General features: G+C 34.0%; 1 protein-coding gene across 1 annotated transcript in view; it reads right to left on the reverse strand.

Moving 5' to 3' along the window:
- Positions 1-22,458, reverse strand: part of SLC4A10 (solute carrier family 4 member 10) — a 235,318-nt gene that overhangs the window by 74,657 nt on the left and 138,203 nt on the right. The window contains exons 7-10 of the mRNA XM_023542892.2: positions 18,056-18,147; positions 16,993-17,082; positions 12,137-12,294; positions 8,685-8,772 (exon numbers count right to left, since the gene is read on the reverse strand). Coding sequence (XP_023398660.2) covers positions 8,685-8,772; positions 12,137-12,294; positions 16,993-17,082; positions 18,056-18,147 — 428 coding nt within the window. The remainder of the gene's footprint in view (positions 1-8,684; positions 8,773-12,136; positions 12,295-16,992; positions 17,083-18,055; positions 18,148-22,458) is intronic.

Consider the following 22,458-nt stretch of genomic DNA (forward strand, 5'->3'; position numbering starts at 1 on the left):
CTTTTTGTATTCCACATTATATGAAATGAGACAGAGAGATATTTGAGGTCAGGGACTTACGTATTATTCTTTATGCTGGCCTATATTACAATATTACAGTGACCAAATTTTCCAGGAAGTGTCTGCTTTCAAATATCTGGTCCCACTTTTAGGCCATTTCTTTCAGTTTCTGGTCTGATACGCAGTCTAAACTGCTGGGGAAGTGATAATAATGATTTTAAGACTTTTTCTTGACCTTCCAACTAAGAACATTTCACAAAAGGTCATTGGTGTGATGAATATAGTCTTTGCTTAAAGACATCAAAAATATAGTAATAGTACAGTTGCATTTTGAGAAAGAAAATTTTAAAATATTGAAAACACAGATGTCCCTGCTTCAAGCTTAGATTTTATGGTCCAGAAAACTTTCTTCCAAAGATCTTTACCTGGCCATGAGACCTAATCTGAACATTTAATAATTACAAATGTCCTTAAACACTAATCGATGTTCAGTTATTCTTCTCCTGCTAGTAGCAACTTTTTTTTTACTCTTTCTTGTTTTTATATCAGTTAATTAAAAAATTTCATTAAGAGATCACATGATTATATAGCTTGTTTTAGGTAGAGGAATGTCTAAATTCATCCAGGACAGCTGATTTTTTATTATTTTAAAGCTCCTCAAAGATACAGACCCCACAATTTTTAAATTATAAACAGCATTTACTATTGTTTTCCTATAGCAACTTCCCCAATAAATTAATTAGCCATTGCCTTAAATAGCTCTCCTCCTTTCTCTTTGCCTAGCTAACCCAAATTCTGATTTCAATGTAAATTTGATTTTCTCAGAGAGGCTTCCCTAACTCCTTCTCAAGTAATATTAGAAAAATCTTAAACAAGGTTAGTTAATAATTTCCTAACATCTTGTTCTTCCTCATGATAGCTTTTGCTATAATTACATTAATTATTATAATTAATAGTTAATTGTACAATTCGTTGTTCGATGTGTTTTCCCCGCTAAAACATTCATTCATTCAATAAATATTTAATGAATTATTTAGGTCCTAGGAATACAGCAGTGAACAAAACTAACAAAAATCCGTAACTTCACGGAGCTTATACAGTGGCAGAATGAGATAGAAAACAAGCAAAATTAATGGAGTATATGTTCTGTTGGATGGTGGAAAGTGCTACGGAGAAAAATAAAGCAGGAAAGGAAAAGAGGAGTACAACTAGAGGATGCTGGAATTTTAAATAGAGTGATTAGAAAAAAAGGTGATCCGATAGAATGCAGATTATTGAATAATATCTTTAATATCATATTCAAGTAAAATTATGCTGAGATCATTCAAAAATGGCTTCAACCAGAAAAACTAGACAGTGTCCAGCTGCCACCAATGACTGCCCTGACAGGGAACACAACAGAGAGTCCCGGAGAGAGCAGGAGAAAAATATAGAGCAGAACACAAATTCACATAAAAAGACCAGACTGAATGGTCTGACAGACTGGAGGAACCCCTGAAACTATGGCCCCCTGACACACTGTTAACCCAGAACTGAAACCATTCCCCAAGCACACTCTTCAGACAAAGATTACATAGGCCTATAAAATAAGAAATAATACACGTGAGGAATGTGCTTCTTAGTTCAATCAGGTACATGAGACCAAACAGGCAGCTCCGGTCCAAAAGCAGGATGAGAAAACAGGAAGTGACGGGAACTGGTCAAAAGGGCACAGGGAACCTGGTTGGGGGATGGGGGGGCCAAGGTGGAAGAGTGTGCTGTCACATTTTGGGGTTTTGCAACTAATTCATAAAACAATGTGTGTATAAATTTTTGCATGAGAAATTAACTTGAGCTGTAAACGTTCACTTAAAGCACAATTAAAAAGTAAAAAAGGTTGCAGTAGTACATTGACAGGGAACTGCCAGAAATTCAGCCCAGATTCAGAAGAGAACATGGAAACAGGGATATCATTGCTGATGTCAGATGGATCTTGTCTGAAAGCAGAGAACACCAGAAAGATAATTTACCTGTGTTTTATTGACTATTCAAAGGCATTCAACTGTGTGGATCAGAACAAATTATGGATAACATTGCAAAGAATGGGAATTCTAGAACACTTAATTGTGCTCATGCAGAATCTATACATAGACCAAGAGGCAGTTGTTTGAACAGACCAAGGGGATACTGCATGGTTTAAAATCAGGAAAGGTATACAACAGGGTTGTATCTTTTCACCATACCTATTCAATCTGTATGTTGAGCAAATACTCTGAGACGCTAGATTGCATCATCAGGATTGGAGGACGACTCATTAACAACCTGACATATGCGGATGACACAACCTTGCTTGCTGAAAGCAATGAGGACTTGAAGCACTTACTGATAAAGACCAAAGACTACAGTCTTCAATATGGATTACACCTTAACATAAAGAAACTAAAAGTCCTCATAACTGGACCAATAAGCTATATCATGATTAATGGAGAAAAGACTGAAGTTGTCAAGGATTTCATTTTGCTTGGATCCACAATCAAGACCCATGGAAGCAGCAGTCAAGAAATCAAAGGACACATTGCATTGGGCAAATCTGCAGCAAAAGAATTCTTTAAAGTTTTAAAAAGCAAAGATGTCACCTTGAGGACTAAGGTGTGCCTGACCCAAGCCGTGGTATTTCCACTAGCCTCAAATGCATGTGAAAGCCAGAAAATGAATAAGGAAGACTGAAGAAGAATTGATGCCTTTGAATTACAGTGTTGGCGAAGAGTATTAAATACACCATGGACTGCCAGAAGAATGAACAAATCTGCCTTGAAAGAAGTATAGCCAGAATGCTCCTTGGAAGCGAGAATGGTGAGACTTTGTCTCACATACTTTGGACATGTTATCAGGAGGAACCAGTTCCTGGAGAAGGACATCATGCTTGGTAAAGTAGACAGTCATTAAAAAAGAGGAAGACCCTCAACAAGATGGATTTACAGTGGCTATATGGGTTCAAACATAGCAACAACTGTGACAATGGTGCAGGACAGGGCAGTGTTTTGTTACATTGTACATGAGGTCACCATGAGTTGGAACCATCTCAATAGCACCTAACAAAAACAACACATTCTGTTGGATGGTGCAAAGTGCTATAGAGAAAAATAAAGCAGGAAAGGGAAATAGGAGTATGACTGGGGGGTATTGTGATTTTAAATAGAATGATTAGAAAAAGCATTAATGAAGTGAGATTTCCACAAAGGCCTGAAGGAGACAAGGAGGCAAGCCATGCAGATATCAGGAGCAAGAGATTTCCAGGCAGAGGGAATAGCCAATATAGAGATCCTCAGGAGAGAGCTTGCATGGCATGTTTGAGAAGCAGCAAGGAGGCCAATTTCTAGAAAGGAGAGAGCAAGAGGGAGAGTAACAAGAGATGATGTCTAAGAGTTATGGTGGAGAAGGCAGAAGGACATCATGTAGGGCTTTACAGGCCATCATAAGAACTTTGACTTTACTCTGAATGGGATGGGAAGCCATTAGAGGGTTTTTACCAGAGGAATAGTTAATGTAATTGTTGGGTTGAGAATGGAGTGAAAGGGGACAAGGACAAAAAGAACAACTAGGAGGCTGTTACAATAATAGAATAATAATGGTGACACGCAGGGATGGATTACTCAAAAAGCAAGGTAGGCCCAGGCTTACTTGTGCTTGCTTACTAATCACCCATGTGTACTACAAATTAGTAAATAAACAAAATTAAGCCTGTACGTACCTTGCTTATTGATTAATACATCTCTTGTGACATCTAAAAAGTGATAACGTGAAAATAGTACAGAAGATGAGAAGTAATAAGAATCTGCATATATTCTGAAACTAGAGCCAAGAAAATACTGACAGATTCAATTTGGATTGTGAAAGAAATAGAAGAGTCAAGGACGACTACAGGGTTTTTCCATTAGGCTAATGACCATGTCTTTAATTTCTACCACTTTATCTCCAACATATACCAAAACCAAAGCAAACCCATTGCCATAGAGTCAATTCCGGCTCATAGCGACCCTACAGGACATAGTAGAACTGCCCCATAGAGTTTCCAAGGAGCGCCTGGTAGATTCGAACTGCTGACCTTTTGATTAGCAGCCGTAGCTGTCAACCACTACGCCCACCAGGGTTCCCTCTCCAACATATAGGAGGAGGCACTAAATATACATCCACCACAATAACAACATGAAATTGAAATAAGTACTATTAGTATCATTTACTAAAAAGTGCTATTAGTTTACAGATGAGGAAACTGAGGCAGAGAGAGTGATCTTTGATTAGCAAAACCTCAAGTGGCTATCAGATGTAAAGGCAAATTATATATGGAGGAGCTCAATGAATACCTGTAGATAAAGTACCAAGAAAAGTGACAAATTCACAGTTGAAAATTCCAAGTATTCTGGAAACAAAGTAGTATATGAGAACCAATTAAGACAACGAACAGGAGAAAAATGTCAATGAACATTTCGGTTATTGACATTAGAAAATATAGAACACAAAGTAATTATTTTAAAAATGAGCTTTAAAAATATCAGCAGAAAACAAGAGATCAGAAAGCATAACCAAGCAGATATGAAAAACAACTATTTATAACTCCTAGAAATAAAAATGTATATAACTAATTATAACTGATTAGGAGCCTCAGTGGTGCAGTGATTCAGCACTCAGCTGCTAACCAAAAGGGCAGCAGTTCGAATCCACTAGACGCTCCTTGGGGCAGTTCTACTCTGTCTTATCGGGTTGCTATGAGTAGGAATCGACTGGACATTAACTTTTTTTTATATAACTGATTAAAAAGTAGATTAGACAGAATTGAAAAGACGATTAGAGAATCGGAAGACAGACTAAAGAAAATTTGCAGAATGCAGTCCCCAGACACTAAGAAAAGGAAAATATGAAAGATTGGTTAAGAAACATGGAGGGCAAAGTGATAGGTCTAATGCACCTTTAACCAAAATTCTAAAAGAAAATAAAAAAGAGAATGGAGAAGAGGCTATATTTGAAGAAATAATGGTTGAAATTTTTTCCAGGATTATTAAAAGACACCAATCCTCAATAAAAAGTTCAACAGATTCTAAGCAGGATAAACAAAAAGAAAGCTACATATAGACATAAAAAAAAAAATTTTTTTTTATGTCTATAGCATTTTTTTTTAGCATAGTAAAACTACAGATCAAACACAAAGTGAAGATTTTAAAAACAACCAAACAAAAACATTACCCACAAAAAAATAGCAATTAGAACCAGAGTTGACTTTGTAGTGACAAGAAAATAGTGAAAATAATTAGAATTAAAAAGAAATAAACAGATTGACTATACATAAAATGCAAAAAAATACAATTTTTTGGAATTACATTTGTCATATTCTAAAAGAATATCTAAAAATTATTTGCACATATCCACTAGAACAATCAGAAAATATAATGTAAAAAAAGAGATAGTATTTATTGCTGTAACAAAAACATAATATATTTGGTGGGATGATATAACCTGTAACCAAACCTGTTACCATCGAGTCAATTCCGACTCATAGTGACCCTATAGGACAGAGCAGAACTGCTCCATAGAGTTTTCAAGGAGCGGCTGGTGAATTCGAACTGCCAACCTTTTGGTTAACAGCCAAACTCATAACCACTGTGCTACCAGGGCTCCATATATGATCTATATGTATTAAATACATGTATATAAATATGCGTAGCTGAGAGATTCATGATAGTTCTTCCTCATTCTAGTGCTGGTTGGCAGCACTTACCAAAAATGATACCCCCTTCAATGATAAAATTATAAAACTTCTCGCTTTCACGTCCCATTTCCAATTAGCCAGCAGAATCTAAACACCATTTAAAGTGCTAGATAGAACAAAGGATTTTAATATAACAGAGTACGAAAAGTTAATTTATATGGTTTCAGATTCTACTTTACAGCTAACTTTTAGAAACTATCACATGACGAGTTTTGCTATCAAGGAATAATATCTACAATTACCTGAAAAAGCTATTAAAATACTCTTTTTAACTACATATCTGAATCGCAACAGACTGAACGCAGAAGCAGATCTTCTATTCAGTCAGGCATTAAAGAGATTTGTAAAAATATGAGACAATGCCACTCTTCTCACTGTTTTGGAGTTTTTTTGTTTTTGTTTTCATAAAACAATGTTACTTCTGTTAATTTATGAAATGTCATTCATGTTAATATATGTAGTGAATTTATTATTACTTTTAAATGAATTAATAAATACATTTAATTTCTATTATGGTAAATATCATTATATATTTTGCCTATATAAACAAAAGATCTTTGGGGTAGTCAATAATTTTTGAGAACATAAAGGAGTCCATATATTTGAAGGAGTGCCAATAAGCCCAATCAGATGATTTTTCTCTGGTAATGCTCAACAGAAATGGAGAAAATAGATTATTAGATTGATTCAGAGTAGAGTATTGGTAGGATAGTTGGCATACTCAGTCATTAGTTGATTTAAAAAAAAAAAAACAAACATTTATTGAACCCTGATTTAGGCCCAGGCACTATGTTAAATCTGAAGATAAAAAGGAAAAGACGGGCTACCTACAAGGAGTTCCCAGTACAGGGGGGAAATAGGCAAATAGAACTCAGTTCAACAGATATTGATCTGAGCACCTGGCAAGTGATTTTTCCAGGGCACAAAAATAAATACAATGTGGTAACTGCTCTCATAGAATTTACAGTTTGATAATACAATTCGATTCACCATGTTCTTAATCAAAGTAAACTCTATGAATCTACATATTAAATTTTGTTTTTAAAGCATAGTTAACTATTCAATAGCCGTCAAAGCCATTAGATAAATGGATCAACTATTCCTCCTATGCTTTGAACAATAACAATAACAATAAAAACTTCAATTTTAAAAAGTATTTATACACTCTTCAATGTTCAATCAATGCCCTAACATTTCCCATCTTTTAAATCAGCTTTCTGGTTGGGTTTCTGTTTCTTTATCTCACTGCCCACCAAGAGTTACAAGTTGCCCTAAAACTAAGTTCTAAACTTTCAAGTCTAAAGAATTCATGTTTGAGTCTTCACATGGCTGATGCTTGTTGTCAAAGTAGGTAGTTCTCATCTAATTAAGGAAATTGATGGAAGTCCCTTCTCTGCTTTCTTCAGAAATTTAAAATTTGTAAGCAATGACTGTTTTTCTGTTGTTCTGTGCTCATTTCATTAGTCAGAAGGACCTGGTAACTGGAATTTTTCTGTTGAAAAAAAATCTTGACTCCCAACTGAGAAAGGGGAGGATAGGAGAGATACTTTGAATTGTAAGCACCTCCCATAACATTATGTGCCTTCCTCACATTTTAGCATACTCCCTGCCCCACAGACGTCTTAATGTAATGTCCTGATGTCTAAGATGAGGAAATATTTTGTATCTAACATATGATGTAAAAATAAACACAAACATGCACGAAAATAGTGACAATACATAATTTATGGACCACAAATCACAGTTTTGGTTATTTTGTGATACGAAAAATGGCAAAGTATTAATCAATACGGAGACACTAAAAGCAAAGATACTATTAGTGCCTTCCTACAGAGAGCTCTATTAGATCTGCTTTTGGTCCTCAAAAAAGAAAAATCAACGAGCCCTTTTTTCACTCTAGTCTCTTCTCCCAAATTTCCTAAATATAATGAGTTACATTTTTGAAAACTGTTGGAAAATGTTTTTCTTCTAGCTTTTTGTTTCCATGTATATCAATAATTAATTCAACAAAAAACAAAATTTGAACAGATATAATAGAAGAATTTATAATGTAGGATTCCAAATACAAATATATACTTTCAGATTTCATAAACCAAGGAAAACAGAAAAATACTCATTGGCTAATTTTTTTTGTGCAGAGTTTTCAAGTATCACAGCCATGTATTTCAGTAAATACATTAGTAAACTAGATTCCAGAAAATACACAATGCCATTTGTTCATTTACTACAGAATTTTGAATTAATGTCTCTTTTGTGGTTTTTTTGCGGTCAAAAAAGTTAAATGATGCTAATTTTCACTTTCTTATTTTTATGATCTTTGGTTTTTGAAACATATACTTCTTTGAGAAGCTGATGAAAGCTTACCCAGCCCACTCCCTGAAAATCCACACAGACACTTTTTACATAGAACAATTTGTGTCCTATACCAAGGAGAAGACAGACCACCTGACATCATCCATAATTCCTCCAATGGTCCAATGACTCCCAGGTTAAAAACATCTACATTCAGGCAGTTGTAAAGAAAGTTAATAGATGTTACCTAGCACTTTGATGTCATGTATACTATTCAGATAGACTACAATTGTTTTTTCTTTAGACCTTAAAATCATTTTCCCCAAAATAAGCTTTGCAATGATATTAATAGTGGTGCTCACTTTGGCGGTACACATGCTGAAAGCGGAATGTTAAAATATGTATTTTAAATGTCACTAAATAACAAGGTTTCTTTAGAATATGTGGTTTTAAAATATTATATTCATATGTGTGAATTGATAACCTCTTTGAAATGAATTTTTCCAAGGGAAATTTTATAGTGGAAACATGGGAAAATGGGATTCGATCAGTGAAATCTGATCCACACAAAATTATCATGAATACAGGAACTCTAAAAACCAGGTGCAGCTAGTGGGGAAAAATGTTCCCAATGAACTTCAATAAATACCTCATCTGTCATTAGGGTTGCAATTGATCTGCCAATCTCATGGTACTGTTGACCCTTTCCCAGGGGTCCCAGAAGAATGAACAAAAATCTGTAATTAAGAAGGAAAAAAAAAATAAATGTTTCAAGGCAGAAAATAAAAATAATTTTAGTAGTACAGAATCACTCATCTCAAATGAATTACTGAAGATCGGGGATTCTAGTGTGAAATACTTCCATAGTTTATTACTATTTTGAAATATTTTACAATGACTGATTCTCATCTGTTAAGATCCTTGAACAATGGGAATGAGTGGCTACTTTGCACAATAGGAATCTCAGTGTTTCCCCATTTTGTTACCCTGTAGAGCCTACACACAGTTGTTGGGAATTTCAGAGATTTTGTGATCTTTAGAAGGGAAAAGTGGTGGGGGTGGGGGTGGGGGGAAGAAGTAAAGCCTAATTAAACTCTTCTGAATAGAAAGGAAAGGAATTCACAAACATGCAAAATGAAGAATTAGTTGGAAGAGGGAAAAAAGCTAATACAGTAGTACAAATAGATGGAGAAAATGTGGTTGCATAAACAGTAGGAATATATGCAATTTATGTTAAATAGAAAAATTGTTGTCAGGAATCAAAGATTAGTTAGGCAGGAAAAATGGGGAGTTAATGATCTATTAATTCCAATGCTAGAGCAGAAAAAATATCAGCTGCATTGTAATACTCCATCAAATTAGGTTGAAAGTCTGGCTAACTCATTGTCACAAGTGGAACTTTTAAAGAAATCAATGTGTGGCCTAACTTTGGAGGTCTAGTAACTGTCCTGTCTCTGAAAGGGCCACTGCTTCAGGGAAACTGTGAAAATTAAAGAATACCCTATATCCTACAAGATAATTCTATGGTGGTAATTTCTTAAACAGTGTATGCTATTAAAAAATTATGGCTTTATAAGGTGGGCTGAAAGAAGTGCTATAATTCTACCCTTCATTTAGTTGTAAACTTTAGAGATTATACATGTTTTTACAGGGTCTAAATTATTCATTTTTTTATGTCAGTTTTAACTGAATACAAGTCAATTTCTACTATCCAGAAGTGTCCACCATACATTAAAAACAGAAATAATTGAATGGGGTACAGATGCTTTATCAACTATAATTCTATTATGAAATTTTCATTCCATGGGCTATTTACAAAGCCCTAAAATATTATTTTCTGATATTTTTACTATGTGTTGCCATTATATTCACGGTCTTCCCTTTTGTCCTCCTAAGAAAGTATAATTAGGAAACCCGAATGGCTTTCTTTATTCTATTTGTCTAACTAATCTTTTTCCATTTTTCACCTTTCCTAACTAACTAGTCTTTTGAATCTCTCCTCATAAAGTGGCTTTATAGTGCCTCTCATTTTTTCTCCATTGTTCTCTCACATATTTTGCTATACCAGTATGAAATGAGGTCACCTAAACCTGATAGTTTTCAAAGTGAAAAGTATATAACCCCAATATGGCTTTTCTTTACTCCTGGGAATTTTCCTTTTTTCTCCTTTGAAATATAGGAACTTGTCATAAATAGCTGTCACTCAGAGTTCACCAGGCATCTTCCCAAACGATAGAAAGAAATGCACTGCTTAGAAGACTGTAAAGAACTCTGCTAAAATAATACCTCTAAACTTAGTAAAAAGGGGCCCCACTGGCTCAGTGCTAAAATGCTGGGTTGCTAACCAAGAGGTCAGCATTTCAAACCCATCAGCCTCTCCACAGGAGAAATATGTGGCAGCCTCCTTCCGTAAATATTACAGCCTTGGAAACCCTATAGGGTAGTTCTACTCTGTCCTATAGGGTCACTATGAGTTGGAATCAACTCGACTGCAATGGGTTCGTACACTTAATAAATTTGACATCTTAAATCTGAATCCCAGATTCCCAGCAACTTTGGATTGGATAGAGGTTGTGGATAGAAAACAACAGCCTTAATCATACAGTCAGATGCTACTTTAAACTGCTTAGTTCATACTTCTTTTTAAATTTGGTATGTATCAGAATTCTCAATAGCCCTCAAACAGGATAGACAGAAGCTTCTTTCTATAATGTGAATGGTGATCAGGTTCCTGCTCAAACCACAGAGTCCAGCATAGGACTAAACACTGAATTCCATTCCAGTCAGCTGAACTTTTACAAAATGAGGTCTCTCCTGCCTTCATTATTTCATATTTTTGGACTATTTTATTCATAACCAAAGCAGGGAGTGATGTAACCTGCTGTATCTAAGTTAATGCCAATAGCCCATAAGAAAAAAAAAAAAACTGGTTGCCATGGAGTTGATTCCGACTCATAGCGACCCTATAAGACAGAGTACAACTGCCCCATATGGTATCCAAGGAGCGCCTGGTGGATTTGAACTGCCAACCTTTGGGTTAGCAAGCAGCCTTAGCTCTTAACCACTATGCCACCAGGGTTGCCAATAGCCCATAGAGGAAACATATTCCACAAATCTAGTTGCCACGCCACCTGAATTTTTCATTTTAATGTGGCTAAGTCATTTGGTATTTGGAAGAGGATGTATACTGATAGCACCTGAGACAGTTGCCGCATTGAACAAAGGGCACCGGTCATATAGGAAATAGGGCACTAGACAGATATGCTTGGTGTGACTAATGAGATCAGAGTGCAAGGCTGTATGTATATAGGAATGATATTTGATGATCAGAAAAGGGAAGAAAACGAGGGTCCCAGAGGGAATTGCTAGGGGCCTAAAGTGCCGAAGTCAATACCAGGCTTGTTGCTGTTGAATCAATTCCAACACATAGCAGTCCCATAGGATACAGTAGAACTGCCCCATAGGGTTTCCAAGGAGCACCTGGTGGATTCAAACTGTCAGCCTTTTGGTTAGCAGGCGAGCTTTTAACCACTGCACTCCACTTAAGTCTGTATTCATTTTTTGCCCCAGAGTTTTGCCCATAAAAAAAAAAGGGATAAATGATAAACAATATTATTCCTAAATTATTAGATTTTGTGTATAGTGAAATGAAAAACAAGTTCAGCTAACCAAATCAAATTTGTACTTTTGACACAGATTCAACCACAGTGCCATGATGTAACTATCAGTGACTACCAAAACCCCATGAATGGGAGGTGGTCTGTGCCCACAGCACATCTGATAGGGCAGGGGCTAGCTTAACGACAGCACTTAAGGTCTACTGATCCAAGCATACGACAACCCTTGAAAACTTTGATCTTTTTCAGTTTGACCACATCCATATATACACAGGATCCTCTCTTTAGCACACAATCTAATACAATCTTTGAAAAAAGCCTAACATTTTATCACTTTTTCCCTTCTTTCACAACAAGAAGAAACAATAGTTTTATGGATTATGCATTATTTTCTAGACAAAACTCTAACGAGGAAATTCTATTTGATTCTTTTTTCAAAAAAACAGTTGAAGAAAAATGTAAAAGATACTCTTACAATTTTTACCTGGTTGGGATTGGGACTTCAGCCAGCCCTTGAAGCAATACAGCTGGAGACAACCTGACAAATGCAACTACAGTTCGATCCAAAAACTCTAGTTCCCCAACTAGGATGTTCGAAGCTTCAGCGCCTGGAGGAATCTTTTTCATAAAATGTAGATCAACCTGAGAGCATCACAAAGTAAAATAAGATAAATCAAAACTGAGATAATTTTTAAATCATATTCTCTAGCACAGTGCTTCGCATATGGTAATCCATCAATGATGTAGTTTAAATAAATACCCATGGTTATTATTTTTAAAGAAATCTTCAGCATGAGCAAACTTAAAATTTTAGGGGAGAAAAAATGTATACACTCAATTAAATAAATAAACTTTAACCATAATTTAATTTGCATTTGCCTACAGATTTACATATAATTTTACACTACCTTACATTTATTTTTGTACACATTACCATTAATATTCAAAATATGTCAATTACAAAAGAAATATAATCAAGTTTCTTCTTACAGTATGCATTATGACTTTAGCCTTCATATTTATTCTAGTTGTTCTGTATTCTTCACATTCTATACTTGATCTGACAATTCTTCAATTTTAGTTTTTCAGCAGAGAATTTTTAAAAAATTGGCAGATTAGAGAAAACAAGAATAAAATTATTAACATTTGGAGTTGTTAAAAAGCCACAATTGAATTTGACATGAGATGTCTATGATTCAAATGAATGCACACAAAAGAAAAGCAATCATAAACAAGAAGAAATGCTAAGTAAACAGTAAAAGGCAAGGTCTGAAAAATGGATGTAAAAGATCTGTATGAATAAATATCAATTTTTATGCACAGGGCCTCAGTGGAAATCAAGCAGTGACTTTAAAATCAACTTACAAAGCCTACCTCCTTTTTAAATTTATTTGAGTTGCTTTTTATGGAAATCTGTTTGTAGGGGGAATGAAAGTTTATCTGCTCTAGTAATTGGTTTTATGTCCCATGTTAATGAGATGGGGGCCAAACATCAAAGTGGAAATACCCAAGAAAGAAGGAAGAGTTCTGTCAAACATGGATAAGGCAGAGATTTTTTAGGCCACCTAGTTCTTTTGCAGGCTTAATGATTTGAGGACATTTTTTCGAAAAGTTAAAAATGAAACCGTTTAAAACTCTTTGGAGGAGTCCTTTAGAGAGTCCATAGCTACATTGTAGTGACTAGATTAAATATGTTGCTTTCTGAAACCAAGATCTCATTACTGCTGTTTGGAAGGTTTATAACTACTTAATTTTTTCTGTAAATAGTAAGGGCTTCAGTATAAGAAGTAAATATTTGATCACACAAGTAATCTGCAGTATTGCTTTGAAAATATCAAATAGATATTTAAAGGAAAAGAAACATTATTTAATGGAGCAAAACTGCCTTTAACAAGAAATACATGACAAATATTAGAAATTACAAAGTTTTTAACCTATAAATATAAATTGAAAATAATTCATAAAGTATACATACAGGATATTATATAATATATACTTTTGTAGAATCTAACATATTAATTTACAGATGCAAAAGGTTAAATTTCATGGGATTTATTATGGTGTTTTTGCATTTAGTCTTCTAGCTAAGAGAATATATACATTACAGAATGCTTTAAATTAGTAATGTTTTACTGTAATGCATAAATTCCCAAGAAGAGATTAAGAGATTTTCCATGCACTATTAGGCCTTGTGGAAACCCTGGTGGCATAGTGGTTAAAAGCTATGTCTGCTAACCAAAAAATCAGAGTTCAAATCCACCAGGCACTCCTTGGAAACTCTATGGGGTAGTTCTACTCTGTCCTATAGGGCTGCCAGGAGTTGGAATTGACTTGATGGCAATGGGTTTGATTTTTTTTTTTTAACTAGGCCTTCTGAGAAAAAAATAAATCTTTGTATGTCCTTATGAGCCTAAAAGAGTAAATAATTCAGTTTTTTCCTCCAATGGAAAGAATAATCATAAAATGTTAATACATTGGAACAAAATTTAAAATGAGAAAATAGCTTTTTAAGCAAATCTGTAATTAGCAATTTGAGTTATTTTAATAGTAATTGTTATAACTTCAAAGAAAATTTTAAGTTTCACCTGGAAAACTTTCTCCAAACTCATGTATTACTTGGAAGTTACCATAGTCTTAACTAGTGCAGATACCAATTTTGGAAATAACTGCTCTAAGATGTAATTTAATTAAATAAAGGATTATATAGTATGCTAAAATAATTTAATTTTATAAAAGGAAATACATGATCCTATATATATTGACAGCAATGGTATATATTGTTCTATTATATAATACCTAATACATCACAGATATCAGCTATTCAGGAAAAAAACCATTGAAATATACAGAATTCAATTTCTAAATTAACAAATTTATCTTTTGACTCTAGTATATAATATAAATCTGAGATAGCCATTTTATTTATTATATTACATTATTCCTGGGTTATCCATGTATTTGGGGTAACATATTATCTGATTATATTATTATATTTTATATGCAATTATATGTTACAGCATGCCTGCAATAGCCCTATAATTCTACATTTGTGTTAATATACAATTAATAAAGAACCTTGATTGACAATCTAACTACCTTTTAATATAACAACAACAACAAAAAAAACACATTTAAGGACAATTTAGTCTTGTATAAAACTACAATTCTCTAAGACAACTCTGATGATGTAGGTTGAATTACATTCCTAAAACAATCCTCAAGTGGGCTGAAACACTTGGAACGGACATAAAGTTTCTGGTCCTCTGAACAGGACCTTGAAGTAATCAAACCATATATAATCTAGATCTGGATTTACACTCATGCTTCTAGTCTCTCCATATCCAACCTTAATGCTAAGAGGGAAAAGGTGTTTTATTCTGAGAATTTGGTACTTAAGCTATTGGTGAGGAGTATTTACATCTCTAGATAAAAAGATTATCAGAAGAACATGATGGAACTGGAAGTGTCTGGGCAAGCTACATACTGAGATGTGGTGAAGAAAATTCAGATGGAACTTTAGAAGAAAGTTTCAGTCTTAAGAGCATTCCAGAAATAAGAGAAAGTTAACAGGAAGTCTTAGGGGAGAAACAACTTTTGACACTAACATGGCCTTCAGCATCTCTCTGAATCTCTGTGGGATTCAGCTTTCTCACCTATTAAATGAGAAGAAGCCTAATGTTCCTAGAGTTTAGGATTCTATAATCTAACTCTTTGTAATATGTTTCACACACTTAAGATAAATGGAGAAGAAAGTTCTTTCTACAAATACTAAAATAGCCATCTTCTATATGCCTGTTTATAAAACAAAAAGCATATAGTGTTTTGACACATCTGCTTTTTAAATGCATTACCGAAAGCTAAAAACCGACAATTTAGATTATATTCTAAAATACTTCTGAAATTAACAAGTCTGATGGGCCTACCCCTTGGAAGGGTAAAAATATGCAGATAGAATGTAGACAGAACATAGGATCAACTTGCATGAAATAAACACCTTTTTTAAATTTTTTGATAACATCTCAAAGTTCTACTGGAGTTTTGAATCTACATGCTAAGACTTAAAATGTTTAAATAGAGAAAATAACCTGGAGACAAGTTGTGCTTTGATAAATTTACTATCAAACTGAAATCATGAGGCTAAAATATCTTAATTCATGTACCTGCAAAATCTGGCACTAAATTTGTTTCCATGGTGATTGTTCATGACTACCCTTCTCAATGCCCTACTCCTTTGCCCTCCCAGGTTAGAAAACAAGAAATATTAATTTTTTCTTTTTAATTCCAAAATTAAATGCCCAAATTATTTTAAATCTCACAGGATTCATTCAGCAAATACATCCCAGCATTGTTCAAGGCATTAGACACCCAGTGGAAACAAAAACATATTAAATTCTGCTCTAGTATTTATTTTGGATGCTGCTACTTCCACTAATATGAAAAATAACACTAATAATAACCACCCTTTATTGAGCACGTATAATATACCCAGCACCCTGCCAGGTTCTCACTACATATTATCTTGCTTAATTTTTATAACAAATCTGTGAATAGGTATTATTATTCTCATTTTACAAATGAGAAAACTGAAGTTTAGAGAATTTATCCAAGATCAGAGAGCTTATACATGCTTTTTGAGTTAGAATTCAAGGCCTCATGCTTTTTCTCAAAAGTCATGTTCTTCCCCATGTGCTATGCTAGAGATAAGAGACTGAGAAATACAGATGGCTCGCATGGCCAGAGAGCTCTAGAAGTTTAAATTGTCTGTGAAAAGACAGAACGGGTCAGTGAACAGAAATGCAATAGAAAAAAAAAAAGGTAAAGGAAATGAAGTCTATTTTTTACTCTCCTGTAGTTCTCATTGTTTTGGAGGACCTGAAGATAAGACTGTCTCCAGTTGGCAATTTTCATTTTCTTTCAAATGTGATGAAATGTTTTGGAAGTCTGCAAAGACAGGTCTCACAACTATAAGCAAAATGATATGGCAGTAAAAAGTTCAGTGTCAAAGGATGACCTACGTAGTGTATTATCATTGTTTCTGAGAATTTAAAAATGCTCTTGTTATACTGTTAATGCCTGCATTAATAAGTAAGCAGCTTCTTATGTCATTGCTTTTAAGATATTATTTTGAGCTAAGAATATCAGAAATTAAAATGTATGGCAGTTGGAGACAAAAATCTTATTCCAACTTACAGATGAATGAGGATGTAATGCTTTACGAAGATTTTTGGGGGGTGGCAGATGGAAGACATTTGAACTGGCTTTAACATCTGAATCACACGCCTCCATACAGTGAAATGAGCTTTGAACCACTGTAGAAACAGAGCCCGAGTATGCCCTCACCTCTCTCTCTTGCTGGTGTGGAGGTCCTTTCTCATGCCTTTGTTTCATCCCACATGGACTAGTATGCCCCTTTTGTTGGCCTCCCAGTCCCTGCACGCATAATTAACAGACTTAAGCCAGTACACTATGCTCCCGCAGAGACTCCGCCAGGCACCAGAGGGGAGAGCATGCACAGAACTAGACCTAGGTCATTCAGGCATTGGCTGAGGGATTCTGAAACAGCACCAAGGAGCTGACCACTATTAATCTTTTCAGAACTTGGATTTAGGATACTTCCTCTACAGCTTCCTCCCATTCCCACCTCCTCCCAAGGTTACGATTATTGCCAGTGCTAAAAACTTTATTAATATATCTCTCTCAGTTACTAATGTTTCAGCCACTCAGATAAAGAGAAGTTGTTTTCTGTCAATGTTGAAACTCCTCTTTCCTCTTTCATGACGCCTACAATGACATATACACAATGTCAGGAATTTGCTGATCAAAATCACACAGTTTTAATAGACTTATTATTTTCTAACAGAATACACTCAAGAAAATGGTTTCATCTTAAATTGTCTCCAATTAGATGCATACTTCAACACAGTCAGTCCTTATTATGTTTTTATTCAAAACTCAGCTCAGTCGTAGTATGTTCTCCAAGTGCTTCTTTACACGAATGCCTTTCTCTGAATTGCAACGACAGCAGAGCTTTATATGATTTGCTTTTCCAAAAACACAGGAAATGTGATTTTGGAAAAAAAAAATGGCAAAAGTTTTTAAACAATGAAATTAAACTTCGTTAAATTGCCTGTAAAATCCAGTTATTCTTTCTTACTGGAGGTGATGCATTATACCAAGTGGCTGAAACCTGAAAACTATGCATAAAACTTAAACATTTGGTTTTCTGAATAAGCAAAACTTCACATGTAGACTTAAATGCCAACATTATCTATAAAAATATTAAGCTTTAGCTAAGAAAAAAAAAATAGGCATGCAAAAATTGTGTCCACACCTCTTAAAAAATGGGTAGTAATTTCTAATAGCAATTCAACAGCTTACTTAGATGGGAGGTAAAAAAGCTTACCTTGCTAAAATCAACAGTGCTGTTTTCTCTGCTCACATCATTTTTATTTTCAACACAGGCTGGAGCAGACTGAGGAGAAACAACCTGACCTGCTAAAAGAGATTATCATTACAGAATACAAACAATTACTTACATAATTCTAGACATATTGAGGGAAATATAAATTTCTGTTAAACTAAACTAACATGTTTCTTAACGAGTTTATGATGTAAGCATGAAGGGTCAATATAAATAGATTCATATCAGTGCAAAAATTCTTACTGATCAGTTACAGATAGAAATGGGAGAGTTCAGTCAAGAAAATTTAAACCAATTTTCTGGATTAAAACTCAGACTACAATGTTATTCTCTACTAAAAAAGATCATCTAAAAGAAATAAATAAATCTAATCATAGTTTTGAAACACCATTGATTTCTAAATTTCAACCAAAGTTAATGATGTATTTTTAAAAAAGAGATGACAGAAACCTATTAAGATTTAAGCTCAGACTAAAGAATTTAAAATGTAAAGGTTTAAAAAAAGGATGGATATTTATTCTGGAAGTTTACAGTATATTTCTATCTTCTACTGTAACTAAAAAACAAACCTGTAAGAAAAATTCTTTGAAAATAGCTTTTAGAGATGGTTCAAAGAGTCCCTGAGTGGCTCAAATGATTAAACACTTGACTGTTAATCTAAAAGTTGGAGCTTCAAACCCACCTAGAGGCACCTCGGAAGTAAGCCTTGGCGATCTCTTTCTAAAAGCCCACAGCCTTGAAAACACCTATGGAACAGTTCTACAGCAACCACCACCAACAACAACATATGGGAGATTCAGAGTCTCTGGGTGGCACAACTGGTTAAGTGCTCCACTGTTAACTGATAGGTCAGCAGTTCAAGTCCACCCAGAGGTGCCTGGCAAGAAAGGATCTACTTTTGAAAAATTAGCCATTGAAAATCCTACAGAGCCACAGTTCTATTCTGACACACATGGTGTCACCATAAGTCAGAATCGACTCCACAGAAACTTTTTTTTTTTTTTAATTTGAGTGGTTCAGTTAGAAATACCTCTGTCTCACGCAATGCAAACACTGTGAATGATTTTATGCCTGTCGTTATTCAATAAGATAAACATACTGATATGGGTCTGTATGAGAAAAGATGAATAAACTTGAATTGTATTAGTTTTCTATTAACAATAATAAGCAACATAATTATTTTGTAGTCTTTTCTCCATTATAGAGAGGATAATGATATTAGTTAAGTGGACAGTACAGTTATGAATGGGACAACAGCTAGTAAAGGCTAATGAAATTCCATCATTCACTAAATTTGAAACATTTTTGCAATCACAAGTCATCTGCAATCTGTCTGTATTTAGCAAATAACTGATAAAAATTAACAGGGTTTACTTAATTTCGTGTGTATACCTCTTCGTCCCTAACCTCTTCTCATCCTCACTTGTTATTTTTGCTGGGAAATGAGCTGCTAACTGACAACCTAATTTTGAAGTCTCAACAGTATTCATGATCATAACTCAGTGGCTCCAACGTTCTGCTCTTGATTCCCATCAGTCTAGGCAGAGAGAAGAGGGTGTTACTCTCTCTGCCTAGCTCTTCTCCCTACCTAAGTCCCAACTTCGAAGTTCACCTTTAGTCTTATCTCCAACTACTGGCCATCTGGACATCTCTAAACTTTTATCATAGAAGCAAATAAAACATTTCCTTTGAATTCTTTATAGAAAACCCACTCATTCTTTGCTACCTAGAAATGACCACCTATGATTAATAATACTAATTATTTATTTTCAGATATAACTATAATTTTGATTCTTAGACTAACAGTTCTCTCAAATAGGGATCATATATGAATAGGTACAATTTTTCATGATTTAAAATTTTTCTATTGCTAGAAAGTAAGAGGCTTAAGACTCCTTCAGAACTTAAATATTTGTCTTTTTTAACTAGGCAAAGTAAACGAATACATTTGGTGGAGATAAAAATGAAATGACTTTTTACAGCTAATTCACCTCAAACCATGCACAAAATTTCTTACTTTAGCATATTCCAGGGAAATATACAAACTTCACAGAAATGTCAGACTTAAGCTGCATAAATTACTTTCATTCTCCCATTTCTAACTGCATGTGCGGCTATGACTGTGAACTGTTCATTAGCAGCCATTCAATTTACCATTCTCAAAATAATAACTGTAATTAAAAAAAAAACCTTTTACATAATGCATTTGTGCTACTAACAGATGTCTTCAATCACCAGTTTCACATCATTTCTCCATATTTCCATGAGTTAGAACAGTAGATATATTTAAACCTAAATTTACTGAATGTTCTGTAAAACTGAGTGATGAAATTCCAGGCATGGAAAAATTAAATAAGTATATATCTGCTTTTTTACAATAATTTATTTCATGTGGTATAAAACAACATGGAAGAACAAATATTTAATTCCATCAGCAAACACACAAAAAAGAGAGTCAACCCAATGCAAAATCATCAACTCTGAATATATTCAACTGGATGGAAAATATGCTGTAACTTGAAATTTTAAGTAATTGAATAGCTTATGTTTTCATTTATATACTTTAAGCAGAACATTTCATAAATTACTTTCAGCTCTTGCAATACATTTAAGACATTAGCACTTGTATTTCCTCTTATGAATATTAATATATTTTGATATTTATTATTCTATGCTACTCTTATTTTAAGATTATGAAAATTTATAAAGTATTACATCACAAAGTTGATAATCAGGAAGGGATCTGGGTATTTTTATGAATATTTTAAGTGATATTGATAATGACCTCACTAAGATGGTTTAACTAGTAAGAGACATTCTAGATGACAACAAATTCCTGGTTAGTTCTAGATTGTAGATATATGCATGGTATATATGTTAATGCTGGGGGAAAAAAGGATGAAAACTACGAGCCTGTGATACGGTAATATAAACCACAAATTTAGAATCTTTTATATTCCTGAGATAGGAGTTAAGTATTAGCAGTATATATTAGTAGTTAAATGTATTTAGTCACAGCAAAAAGTCCTATAAAGTTTGGAAAGCATTCCAAATCTTGATATTATTTCTAAAATATACACTAATTTGTTAAAATGAAACAATGCATATTAAATGTGTATATCTCCAAGGTAGTATCTGAAAACTTGACAAAACAGAGAAAAATGATAGGTATTAATATTTAAAAATTAACAAGTGTGGCTTAGGTTATTCAAAAAACAAAATGTTTTTGTGTGCTGTCCAGTCGATTTCTGGCTCATAGGAGCCCTGGTGGCACAATGAACCCACCAGCAGCCCCATGGGAGAAAAGACCTGGCAGCCTGTTTCTGTAAACATTAAAAAAAAACAGGCTAGAAAACCCTTGGGGAAGTTCTACTCTGTCCTATAAGGTCATTATGAATGAAAAAAAGTAAGAAGCCTTTAAATAAAACTTGAAATTTTATGTGCTATGTCTATAAAGCTAAAATCCACATATGGATTATAATCCATACAACTACTGGAAACCTCATAAATTAATTTTTCAGGTCTGTTATCAGTTATAATCTTTATCTGTTAAAAGACTGATTAGTTTATTCCAATTATTAATGCCTTTAAGAAGAAGATGATGGGCTTGGATTTCACAATGAATTCCATTAACTTAAATATGCAGTACTGCATAAGAAAAGTCAATAAATTTGAGTTTTGAAAAGGCATCCCTTATTTTCTAGCTGATGTCTAGTCTAAAGCAGTAGAAGTCCACTGAATAATAATTTTTAGGTACAGGACTTTACTTTCAGATAAAAGTGAATATGTTTCCTAATAGAACAACAAAGAATTTTTCCCTCCAAGACAAAAGAGTGTAAAGGTAGGATTTAGCACTCACGTATATGTGTGGAAAATTTATAGAGGCTAATTCTTTATGGTAATTTTTCTAATCACTATGCCACAATGCTTGCAAACAGAAATGCTTTTTGTCTGTTTCTTTATATAACCTTCACTTTGCCCACTAATCATTGTCCATATCAATATTTCCTGTAAGTGAATGTCATTGCAATATTTAATACATCTGTTATTACAATATCTAAATAATTTAGAGGCATGAAGATGACTACTCACAAACTGGCAAAAAAGAATTAAAAGCTTTATGTTAACTCAGTAACATTATTACACTCAGGGTAATTATTCAAAAACTGATGAAAAGTTGGTATTAATTGGTAAGTGTCCATGACTATTAAATGTAAATGTTTGAGAAACTTAACATCATCCTCTATTTCCCACATACATTTTATTCTCTGGCCTGTTAAATTCAGAGTTCTTCATCCTAAATCCGAAATTCTAATATTTATTATCCATCTTACCAATTAAACTACACATTATTCAGTATTTGTAGTAATGCCTATTTGAATTAA

Source organism: Loxodonta africana, chromosome 6, assembly GCF_030014295.1.
Source record: "Loxodonta africana isolate mLoxAfr1 chromosome 6, mLoxAfr1.hap2, whole genome shotgun sequence".
NCBI lineage: Eukaryota > Metazoa > Chordata > Mammalia > Proboscidea > Elephantidae > Loxodonta > Loxodonta africana.